We start from the raw sequence: 12,741 nt of genomic DNA on the forward strand, positions 1-12,741 counted from the left end.
AAACCTATAATAGCCTCAGAACATTTATGTACAGCAGTCTATTCTCTGACTTGTCAATAAGAGATGCTGGATTGATGGGTCGCTAGTACAGGGACTTTCTGGGAGTGGCACTGGAATCCCTCTGGAATTTTCTATCCCCGCCCAAGAAATAACTGTGGCACGCATCATTGTCAGTTTTTAAGAGAAATGTTAAAACATGTTTATTTCAATCCACTTTTTATTAATTTTACTAATTGATTAAAATTTGCTCAGATTTCCTTCTAGAATGACCACCCTTGCCACATGATAGGCCTGAAAAATAAGTTGTACCCCTCTTAGCTGTACGTTGCCTGCTCCTACATTACTGTTGGAAGAACATCAGTAAACCATTAGGAAACTGACTGATAGGAAGCAAGCATTCTAGAGTTCTGTGAAACTAGATTCAAAGATTCACTAGATTAATTGTGAACAGCTTTTTATCTTTTTTTTTTAAAAAAGAAAGCAACTTTCCTATGTGCTTAAAACACCATACCATACAGAATAGTGTGCTCTTGGAGCAGAGACACCTAGGTTGACAACTGTGTGTGCAACGGCATCTTAAGACATTTGTATGCATTTTTTTGAAACACTGGGCCTTTTGAAACTGATGTGGCTGGTTTTATAATAGTAATGCAAGGACATTCCACTGTGCTGCTGTACACAGGACATTTTGCACAGAATTTGATACTATATTCTTGCACTAACAGGAAATATTCATTAGCATACCTCTGAAGTGTCAGGCAGTTATTGCCAAGTAGTAATGGATTTTAGGTTACCACCATGTGTGAACTCAGCTTCAGCCAGAGTAGAATTACATACAAGTGTGGATTGAAGGATCCATTGAGCAGTATGTTTAACCCTTCTGCTTGTCAGTTCTCATCTCATCACTTCCCCAGTAGGTTTGTTTCTTGATGGGGAGGGGGTAAAGGGGTATCAGGGGAAAGATGGTCTCAATATGCTATTCCCACCTGCCAATTATTGCCCTTGCCTCTCAGCAGTAACACAATGTAAGTTGGGGAATTCTGTCTTATGGTATTCTGTGTCATTCCTTTCCAAATTGCCATGGTAATTTTCTAATACACTATCCTGAGTTCTCTGAAGGAAGGGTGGTATACAAATGTGATAAATGAAGTTTAGGTGAGCATTATTCTATATGTCAGCTGGATATTACGCTGTAATACTTGAAATGAGGCTATCACATATGACTAGTACTCTTGTTTTTCAACAGTGTGTGCTATATTTGTGGGTTCTGAAGATTCTGTATCCAAGCACATTATTTCTTTTGAGAGGCAACCATGAATGCAGGCACCTCACAGAATATTTTACTTTTAAGCAGGAGTGTAAGTATTAATAACCGTGGTAATTGTTTGCTTCCTGAATACTTAGTTATCAGTCCCCACCCTCCTTTTTTACACATTTTTGTCTTGCTTCATATGTATTTAAATGTTTTCTGGGATCTGGTGCAACATTGTAGTCTTGAGATATAATCTATAACAGTACTGTGTATGTGTCTCTTTTGTGCACTTTCCCATGAAAATATTAGAATAGGACATATCAGTATGGTTATTTCTGTAATAAATCTTTGTCCTTTCAGCCCAAGTGGCTGCCAGGATAGGATGGCAGCCTTCCTTGCTATTAGACTCACATGGATTTCATTAAGTGACTTACCCCTATCTACAAATTGATGGCTCTCCTACAGCTCTTACGACTGTGCCAAACAGCAACAAACCCTTTGAGCTTAAGATAACAACCAGCCAATCAATTAAAAAAAATGAAGACAACATGTAAATACATTTACCAAGAAATGAAGCTAGATCCATATATCACAGGTCAGTTAGCTAACCTTATAGAAAAGATGCTTTAGTATAAGAAGGCGGCTGCAGAGCCTACATACAGATTGGGGCTTCCAGCAGATCAGGTACATGTGGACCATATATCCACTTTTTAACTGAGTCAGGACAACTTCCTGCCTGCAGTTCTTGAGGGATACACCTGACCATGATCAGAGTATTCCAGCATTGGAATTTAAGATGGCAGGCTGATTGGAATTTTGTATGGCCAACTGGGCTACTAATTATTTTTAATGGAAAGGTGATTTTTAGTGTACTCATTTGCAAAGCTGGTATTACATGAGCAGTATCCTTTCACATTCTAGCATATCATATTGTTAAGACACATGTCAGCTTATATTCATCTAGTTAAATGTGCTTTGCCAGAGGGTTCTCCCTTTTATTTTATTTTTTGTTTAAATTATGATACCCACTCATCAATTTTTCAAGGAACCATCTTGATAACTTATTTTTATGCCATCATAAACAAATGTATGTCATAGACTATGTCTCTCTCTCCCCACCCCCACCTTTATAGGTAAAATAAAATATTCTGAAAGAGTCTATGATGCTTGTATGGAAGCTTTTGATTGCCTTCCTCTTGCTGCACTTCTAAACCAGCAGTTTCTTTGTGTCCATGGTGGACTCTCTCCAGAAATAAATACAATAGATGACATTAGGAGGGTGAGTGTTACTGTGCTAAAGGCATGGGGATGTTGGGGTCTTTTGTAATGGTCTTGAAGTGCCACTCTGAAATGTAAAGCTAATTCTTTTCTTGTCCTTTGTTAGACATCAAATGAAAATTAACTGCAACCCTATACGTGCCTGCTAAGAAATAAGCCGCATTGAGGCTTAGTCCCCACTGCGACTTAGTTCCTGGTAAGTGTACATAGGATTGCAGCCTAATTCCCTGATTTATGGAGTTTTTCAGTCTGAGAAGGTAAGTGATAGATGAAAAAAACATAAAGTAATGAATATCCTTTTATTTCTTTGGTATGATTGGATGTTTGTGATCTATACAGCTTAACAAGAGAGTGAAAATAATAAAATAAAATGGACATACTGAAAATGAAGATCACTGTGGTGTTTTTCATTTAAACAGCTAGATAGATTCAAAGAGCCCCCAGCATTTGGACCAATGTGTGACTTGTTGTGGTCAGATCCCTCTGAAGACTTTGGAAATGAAAAATCACAGGAGCATTTCAGTCACAATACAGTCAGAGGATGTTCCTATTTTTATAGGTAAAAAATAAAAGTGATCAAATTGATAAATGATTGCATGAAAGCATTACTTTATACTCATAGTTGTTTCATTTTACAGCTATCCTGCAGTTTGCGAATTTTTGCAGAGTAATAATTTGTTGTCTATTATCAGAGCTCATGAAGCACAAGATGCAGGGTAAGTATCTTGCCCTCCCATGATAAAAATATTCAGTACTCAAATATTCAGATTCACCACTTCCTTTGTGACACAAAGTCAACTGGTCTTATTTTACAGTTATAGAATGTACAGGAAAAGTCAAACGACAGGGTTCCCATCATTAATAACAATTTTTTCTGCACCTAATTACTTGGATGTCTACAATAATAAAGGTAAGAGCATATTGCTAAGAAAGGTAAATATGTCTGGAACAATCTGTCTTTGTTTAAAACATTTCTAAACTGCTTATTATTTTTTTAAAATCTCTTGTGTATGCTATTTACAAAAAACATTAGACATTTAAACAAATACAAGATAAAAGAAATACAGTGCTAGCTTGGTTTAAGAACAGCTTAGTTTATGAACAACTTGGATTAAGAACACTGCAAACCCAGAAGTAGGTGTTTTGGTTTGTAAACTTTGCCTTCGAATAAGAATATGTTTCGCTTCCTGTTGAGTGTGTTCCATTTGTAAATTGAGTCCCCCACTGCTGTGGGAAAGCACGCCTTGGTTTACGAACGGACTTATGGAACGGATTAAGTTCGTAAACGAAGGTACTGCTGTAACACAATATAAAAGCATAAAAGCAAGTGATACAGAAATTCAGGGGATTCATGCACATTAATCATGGTCCAGTCTTACAGGTCAGGAAAGCCTAGATAAAAAGATACGTCCTTACAAGACACCTGAAGCAACTGGTGGTTGCTGCTTCTTAGTCTATAGCAGAGTGAAGGGTATTCCACAAAAAAGGAGGGCAACAGCAGAAAATGTCCATGTCCACTCACCCCCCCCCCCTATGATATGCTGGTTATGGTTTCACAAGTAGAACGTTTGAGTAGCTGAGGGAATGAATGAATTGTACAATATGTACACAATTGAACACAAATGTTCACAGTAACTTGTAGAAAAGAATCCAGGAAGTTCTTTAAAATGCTATGGTCTGGTTCTGCTTCATAGATTCTATGCCAGGCATAGGCAAACTTGGCCCTCCAGATGTTTTGGAACTACAACTCCCATCATCCCTAACTAAAAGGACCAGGAGGGCCAAGTTTGCCTATTCCTGTTTTATGCAGTGCCCCGCACGGTCTGCAGAGGCACATTCCCATATGCAGAACCATCTGGAAACTTCTGGAAGATTAGAAGAACTGAAGTGCAGATGCACTTATGTTTCATTACATATCCACTCAGGGTAATTTCTCACACACACATGGCCACAGCAGAAAGGGTCCTCTCTCTATAGAGCTGCTTAAATGTTTGCCATAAGTTTGTTAGATATCTCTCCAATATTCAGTTGTTTCTCTTTAATCAAGATTTTGCACCATGGAGAGAGAGCTTTGTTTTTCAAATGCCATAAGTGCAGCATCTACATTCCAAAATCAGGCATTCATGGTTCCTGCCTTACATGGTTGAGTGAGAGCCTGGTCATGGAAATCTACAAGTACTTTCAGAAACCCAGTGAAAGAATTTACAAATTAAATGCTCAGTGCCACTGTGGGTTAAACCACAGAGTCTAGGGCTTGCTGATCAGAAGGTCGGCGGTTCGAATCCCTGCGACGGGGTGAGCTCCCGTTGCTCGGTCCCAGCTCCTGCCAACCTAGTTTGAAAGCACGTCAAAGTGCAAGTAGATAAACAGGTACCGCTCCGGCAGGAAGGTAAACGGTGTTTCTGTGTGCTGCTCTGGTTCACCAGAAGCGGCTTCGTCATGCTGGCCACATGACCTGGAAGCTGTACACCGGCTCCCTTTGCCAATAATGCGAGATGAGCGTCGCAACCCCAAAGTCTGTCACGACTGGACCTAATGGTCAGGAGTCCCTTTAACTTTACCTTACCTCCCAAGTCACTATGTGAAAGAAGCCCTTCAAGACATACTTCATCATACCAGTCCTCCTGTATTCCTAGGCGGAACTTCTCTGTAGGCTTCTGCCTCCCACACTTCATTGTGTTCTGGCCCCCTTTCCTGCTGTTTCTTCAATATCTGACCTGAGTCGCCTATATCTGGCTCCTTGTCACCTGCTGATCCAGAGTGTCCCACGGACAGCAACCCTTAATACCAGTAAAGCCTTCTGGTTCCAAATCTTCCCCTTCTAAGAATTAGAACTAGATATTGAACTACCAATGCATTGTCTTCAGCGTTTAGATTCTGAAGTGGGGGGTTATTGGGTTGTTTTGATTTTGATTGTATATTTTGGGGTTTTATATTCTGATTTTGTACTGTGAACCACCCTGAGACCTCCGGTATAGGGCAGTATATAAATTCAATAAATAAACAAAATTATAAATCCTCAGCTCCTGAGCATTTCAAAACTGATTGCAATATTTAATCCTTCAGTGGTTATTAAGGTTACTTCTTCCTTCTAGTCAGGACTCAGGGGGTGGCAATCAAACTCATAGCCCTCATGTAACTGATAATGAGTGTGGCACAGATCTGTTACCTACACTCTCCAACTCAGTTCCAACAGATGAGAACGGGTGGGGAGAATGAGGACAGTATGCTCACATTGCAGGTCGGACAAAACCAGAGTTGTTTTCCTCTGTTACAGCGTAGGACACACAGAGACAGACAGACAGACAGTGATGGAGGGCAGCAGGTTGACAATAACTTGTAATATAATTCACTATTATCCCTATATTGCAGCTTATGGTGGGGGTTACCACAAATTGTGTTGTGTTCTCCAGATTTCAGGTGAGGGCGCAAGCTGCTTAATAGTAGCTTACAACAAGTCTCTTTAATGGAAATTGTGTATCACAGATACAAGCCCCCATTGCAGTACTACAGAGTGTACATGTGTTATCAAGATGCAGGTAGTTACACAGGATATGCATTTCAAGTCTAAATCACCTGAAGCGCATCCACATTGAAAACAAGACAGCACAGGAAGAAATAACTCCTACAAAAAATACTTCAGGTAAATCTCTAACCATCTCCTTTGCACCACCAGCAGCGCACTGAAAGACAGCCCTCAGTTAAAAGTAGACTCATTGTGCTTCACTTACAAGCAGACACTTGCTTTTACCCCATCCTATAATGTAGAATAGAGATCCCAAATAGGAAAGCAGAGTGTGACTAGCCCTCTGGAAACAACCGGCTTCACGAACCTCACCCAATGCATAGAATTCTATAATATGTGGGATGAGGGGCCAGTGTTCCTAATCTCCAACACCTTTCTAAAATGTCACTACTGTATATGTGTGACTTCACAGAAAACTGACTTATAAGAACAGGTTACAGGTAAGCAACTCTGTATTCACTCTCTAGTGCCTTCGGAAAGTGGGACTAACACTGTTTGAAGTGAGATCAAGCTTGCACTGGAGGCAGCAATTGTGTGAGCCAGTGCCTCTATGAGTGGGGATAAACTTCTGGCCCAGCACTTACCCTGTGTATTCCTGAGATGATGGTGAGATGTTGAACCAGCTCTAAAAGAGTGTAAATACTCCACTGAAAAACTTTTTAAAAGGAGGAAAGTGGAAAATAAGGCAATAAATACCCCCCCCCAAAATGATGGGGTGAAAAGAAGGTTCCCCTGGAATGAATCCAAGTAAGCATTAGTGGGAAGAAATAGGAATAATATGAGGGTTTCAAAAGCAAGGAAATAGCTAATATGAAAACAGTGCTGTATATTTTTGAAATAATTCTCAAAAGGATTCAAAACTGATGAAGATGCTGCATTTCATATAGATTGAAATGGAGAGCAAGTGTCTGAGGCACTGAAGAAAAGCCTGGGGCACTCTAAAGCCTGGCTTTAGAGAATGCTCACATGAGAGTTTGGCTGAGACAATGGAAAGACAAGGATGGAGCCTCAGTATTAAGAGAGAGAATAGGCAGCAGGTTTAATTCTTCTTAGAGCAATGTCGCACAGCATCATGTATGTGCGTGGCTGTCTGGGAAACACTTTCCAAGCAGTGTCAGGAGTTTACAGGAGAGACATCCCCACATCTACTAGCACCCAAGACAACCAGGTTATATACTGGGAGTGGGGAACAAGAGCTTTCTATTTTCTGTCTTCCTAAGGGGAGCAGAAGTTCACAGATATCAGGGTACTTGGCACCTGCTTATACATCTGTTCACTAGTGGTGTGATCCCTTCCCTGTTGGATGGAGGGGAATGTTCCCTCCTGTGCCATCACTTCAGACTTCTGCATTAATACTCTTCCTCTAGGGAGGTGGCTTGGTTTTAAAGTGCTCTTTCTCTGGTACAAATCTCCACACATCTAGTGAAAGACTTGTTCTTGTTTATATTTTGATTATGTATTCTGTTTTATTCTGTGAACCGCCCTGAGACCTGTGGGTATAGGGCAGTATGTAAATTTCTTAAATAATAATAAAAGACCGAACTTAATACTGTACTAAAATATATGTGCAGCAGGAGTGTGGGGGGTGGGAATCAAAACCTCAGCAAAACAAGATATATCTACAGAATGTTGGAAAGTGTTTAGAGATTGGCCTCCCAAAGTAACAATTCCCACAACCTAGGTGCTGAAACGGAAACCTCTGATGATAAAGAGATGCAGAGCGAGTCCTCAGATGAGAATCACAGTAGGTAGACAGGCTTATGTGGAAGAAGGCAATCCTTCTAATAGCTTGTTATATGTAACAATCAGCACTTGAATTCTTTCAGCCAGGACAAAATTAACTATCAGAATTAATATGCTCTGAAAAACCACCATATTTTGCACCACCTAAAGTCTCCAAACACATTTAAGAGACCGTGTCCCATAGGGTGCATTTCATTAATCTCATCTGAATGTGACCAAGATAGTACAATTTGCATTCCTGAATTATATTTGAGTCAGATAAATAGACACATGTCATGTAGACACGATATGTTAGTACCTAGTAGAAGCAGCAGCAGCAGTATTTTGTGAAAGTCCTAAGGGATAATTGCAGCTAGTCATTCCAACGTACCTACTACTTCAGGTCAGAAGGAATGTTTCATTACTCAGGAAGAGACCATCTATGTTAGTGAATCTGAGCTATTGTAGATGCCATTACTCAGCTTCCTTATCTTTTGTACCTTTACTTTAGCTAAGACCAGTTGGCAAGGCCACAGTTGTTCTGGATGAGAAAGAAGCACAAAGGTCTCTCAGTATACCCTGATACAGTGGTGGTAAAACCTCAAGTCTGATCATCTTGTGCAGAATGAGAATTTGACTCATCTAAAGCTTTAACTGGCTTTCCTTCCAGGATCTGCAACTTTCAGGGAGAGCACTCATCTATCTTTGGAAATTCCTGCTATGTCCAAGATGACACTAGCTTGTGTTGCTGCTGCTTGTTAGAGGCCATATTGGATTACATCCTGCAAGTTCCACTGTGTGCCCACTATGGTTGTGGCGGAATAGTTACAGGGGCTGTTTAAGCATAATGCCAAATGCTAACTGTATAGTGTTACAAGAATAGAAAAGGCATGAGCCTGGTGCTTCTCTCCTCTTGTGCTCTGAAATTAGTAGCTCCTAGTCCTTGTTTGTGACAATGGTTTATTATTTTGTTCAAACAAACCGATTCATGGTTTCTGTTTGCCTGCTAGCCAGGCTCACAAACTAAGGGGCTTGTGCCTGCTTAAACTCAGATATGAATAGCCTCATAGAATCTACAATTCACACAACTGTTGGCTGTTTAAAAAATGTCAAACAACCCTCAGGTTGATAAGGTGTTGGAATTACCGTGTTTCTCATATTTTAAGGCATCCCTACAAAATAAGGCATTGCAGGATTTTCCTGAGGTGGAAAAATATAAGGCATACCTCGAAAATAAGCCGTACCGGGTGGTGGAAGAAGGTCTGTGGCAAAGAAGGGTTGCTGCTGCCGCGTTAACCCCCGAGACCTGGCTGCAGCCTCAGCGCGTGCAGCCCCAGAACCCGGCTGTAGCCTTTGCGCGCGGACACCCGGGACCCGGCTGCAGCCTCAGCGCGCAGCGCGCGCAGCCCCAGGACCCGGCTGCAGCCTCAAAGCGCAGCGCGCGCAGCCCCAGGACCCGGCTGCAGCCTCAAAGCGCAGCGCGCGCAGCCCCAGGACCCGGCTGCAGCCTCTGCCTGCCGCGCGCGCAGCCCCAGGACCCGGCTGCAGCCTCTGCCTGCCGCGCGCGCAGCCCCAGGACCCGGCTGCAGCCTCTGCCTGCCGCGCGCGCAGCCCCAGGACCCGGCTGCAGCCTCTGCCTGCCGCGCGCGCAGCCCCAGGACCCGGCTGCAGCCTCTGCCTGCCGCGCGCGCAGCCCCAGGACCCGGCTGCAGCCTCTGCCTGCCGCGCGCGCAGCCCCAGGACCCGGCTGCAGCCTCTGCCTGCCGCGCGCGCAGCCCCAGGACCCGGCTGCAGCCTCTGCCTGCCGCGCGCGCAGCCCCAGGACCCGGCTGCAGCCTCTGCCTGCCGCGCGCGCAGCCCCAGGACCCGGCTGCAGCCTCTGCCTGCCGCGCGCGCAGCCCCAGGACCCGGCTGCAGCTTCTGCCTTCCGCGCGCGCAGCCCCAGGACCCAGCTGCAGCCTCTGCCTGCCATGCACGCAGCCCCAGGACCCGGCTGCAGCCTCTGCCTGCCGCGCGCGAAGACCCGGTGGGAGCAGGTCTGTGGTCTGTACAGATACCGGTACCGGTACTTATTTTTTAATTAAGACATCCCTTGAAAATAAGCCATGCTGTGTTTTTTTCAGGAAAAAAATTAATATAAGACATGACTTATAATATGAGAAACACGGTAATGTGCTAGCAGAAAGGTTTGCAGTTATTATTGATTGCTTGATATATAATTTCAGCTAATCACTGAAACTTTTTTACAGCTGCTGTATTGAAATATGAAAATAATGTTATGAATATTCGGCAGTTCAACTGTTCCCCACATCCTTATTGGTTGCCAAATTTTATGGATGTCTTCACATGGTCTTTGCCATTTGTTGGAGAAAAAGGTACATCATATCATGAAACAAGGCATAAAAACAGGTTGTTGCTCAAACATTTTCCGCTTACCTAGTGTTACATTTATGCAAGTAGATTTAAACGCATGCTTTCAATTGATAGCCACCAATTCAGACACCACCTACAAACTGTATTTTTGCCCATTGTTTGATAATCATTTTGGGTTTTGTTTCAGGCAGGTAGCTAAATTACAATGCCTGTTCCAGGCAGGTAGCTAAATGTGATGCTTGTTGAGCCCTGCTGTTTGACTGTTAGGTGGGTTCAGCATAGTACGTTACACAGGGTACTATAGTTGTGCTTTAAATTGTTGGGCTGCAGATTTTTATGTATGTATGTAAAACAGACATTTCCCAAAATTTATAACTGACTGGTAAGAGTCAGCAGCCATCAATATACTGTACAAGCACTCCCCGTTTTAGGCGCAACTGATATGCATGCAATCACGCACAGCACCAAACCCAGAAGTAACTCGGAAATGTAATAAAAAGTGTCATTAGAATGGCATGGCAGGATGGGGTGGAGTAGGGTGGAATGAGGCAGAACAGGGTGCTTTAAATTGCATGTGATTTCACACAATCACCTGGAACGCAACCCCTGCTAGGAGCAAGGGCTGATGCCTTCATGCCCTGTTTGTGAGCTCTCTAATGGCAGTGATTGTTCTTACTTTATTTCTGATCCAGCACTGCTGTTTTTTTTATTAAATTGACTTACAGTGAAGGACTTGAAGTTGACCTATTTAGCTTTTCATATAATTTTGTTCTCTCTCCCTCCAATGTATTTTGCATTTTAGTAGTATTGTATCATTTTAAACTATTCAGCTTATAATAAGTATTATGATATGTTGGAATTTTTTTAAATTTAGTGACAGAAATGCTGGTGAACGTTCTGAGTATTTGTTCTGATGATGAACTGATGACTGAGGGTGAAGATCAATTTGACGGTAAGGGGCTACTTTTATGACTTACGGTTCTGTAGTGTGAATTCCTGAAATATTTTATTCTGTGCATAATTTGTGAACTTATAAGGGTTTCACTTTTGAGGAATGCTATTAGATTTTTAAAGGGGAGTCTTCAAATGATTCTGGTATATTAAGAATTGAAAACTTGGTGTGCTTATATTTTCTATATTAAAATTCTTAATGTAAAATATTCCATTGCATACAATAAAAAGACACAAGACCTGCTTCTTCATTGTCTCCCCCTGTCCCCTGCGACGCACGCGCACACACACACAATCAAACAAACAAACAAACACACACACACACAATTGGCATCATGCAAGGAGCAGAGTAGGGATGAACTATAATAATAATATCTTTACTACGGTCATAGACCAGCAAAAAAGAAAAAGAAAACCAATAATACATAAAATAGATAGTTCTTAAGTATCATAGGGATGAACTATTTGGCCCCAACACTTCCTACACATCCCCAACATATTGAGGGCTAAACCTCTTCAGTAGGGAACTTGAGGAGGCTCCCCAGCGCAGTCTGGAACCCTGACTTGGGGGCTAAATCATAAGTGGAGCCTGTGCACGTAGAAAAGACTCCTTGCTGCACAAGTTCAGCCCCAAACACTGTGGGGAGAAAGATAAGGGATTGATAGCAAGGGAAATTTCTGCTTCCTGATACATGTAAGTTATTATTACTCATTGCAAGGAAACCTGTGAAGCCTGTTTTGTTTATAGAACTCTTAAGTGAATTTGGCCGATATACGGTTCAGTAGCTACAACTTTTACTTTGGGGTGCTTTTTATACTATATATTTAACAGTGTTTGTTTGTATATTTGTGTTACTTGAAATTTATGTACTTCCTACACTTTATATCATCATGTCAACAAACTCACTGAATACTGAACAGACGTTACAAATGCTACCAATATATTTAAAAAAGGCACTCAGCAGTATGCAGTATTCTATGAGAGTAGCAGTTTTCCATTTTTCCTCCTCATTTTTCTTTTCAACTTCCATTCTTTATTATCACTGCCAATGTAAAAGCTCTTCCTTTTAGTTTTCCTCACTCACCTTTTTCTCCATCGTTCACTTTCTTTTTTTCTGGACTCTCCATCTGAAGAACGAATCATATATGGCAATAAAAAAGGTACAGACAAGACGGAGTAATATTGTTTTGAAATATGACTTACCAAAGTTATCAAAGTAGAGAACACATTTATATATTTTCCTTATATAAATGTGTAGTATTTGTTTTATTGCCAGTCTTTCTGTGCATGAAGGGTTTCTCCTCTTTTCCATTCCCCTTTTGTAGTAGCTTTCATATTTTCCCTACTTTTAATATCTCTTTTTCTGATCCTGCATGTGTAGGAAAGTTTTCAGTTGTCTGCCTTGTTTATGATTTTAGTGTAAGCATTCTACATTACAAATGGTGCATGAAATGTGATCTCTGTAATGTTTCAGTTGCTGTTTGTGCAGTAATTTTGTTCTCTTCTAGCTAATATTTGTATGAGAAATATTTGTAATATTTGAAATATTTGTATGAGAAATATTTGTATGAGAAACTATTGTGCTAGTTTCAAGTTGATGTACAGTCATACCTCGACAACCGAACGCTTCGACTTCCG

The 12,741-nt window shown here is 41.5% G+C and overlaps 1 protein-coding gene across 11 annotated transcripts in view; it reads left to right on the forward strand.

Annotated features, from left to right (window-relative positions):
* Nucleotides 1–12,741, forward strand: part of PPP3CB (protein phosphatase 3 catalytic subunit beta) — a 37,471-nt gene that overhangs the window by 10,291 nt on the left and 14,439 nt on the right. For 8 of the 11 annotated variants that reach the window (XM_035137689.2, XM_035137696.2, XM_035137691.2 and 5 more), the window contains 7 exons: nucleotides 1,247–1,358; nucleotides 2,386–2,531; nucleotides 2,950–3,089; nucleotides 3,169–3,246; nucleotides 3,346–3,440; nucleotides 10,028–10,153; nucleotides 11,026–11,103. In XM_035137689.2, the coding sequence (XP_034993580.1) occupies nucleotides 1,247–1,358; nucleotides 2,386–2,531; nucleotides 2,950–3,089; nucleotides 3,169–3,246; nucleotides 3,346–3,440; nucleotides 10,028–10,153; nucleotides 11,026–11,103 (775 nt within the window). Of the gene's footprint in view, nucleotides 1–1,246; nucleotides 1,359–2,385; nucleotides 2,532–2,949; nucleotides 3,090–3,168; nucleotides 3,247–3,345; nucleotides 3,441–10,027; nucleotides 10,154–11,025; nucleotides 11,104–12,236; nucleotides 12,264–12,741 lie in introns of all 11 variants that reach the window. The other 3 variants (XR_004693879.2, XR_004693880.2, XM_035137695.2) reach the window with 1 other exon arrangement.

Source organism: Zootoca vivipara, chromosome 5, assembly GCF_963506605.1.
Source record: "Zootoca vivipara chromosome 5, rZooViv1.1, whole genome shotgun sequence".
NCBI lineage: Eukaryota > Metazoa > Chordata > Lepidosauria > Squamata > Lacertidae > Zootoca > Zootoca vivipara.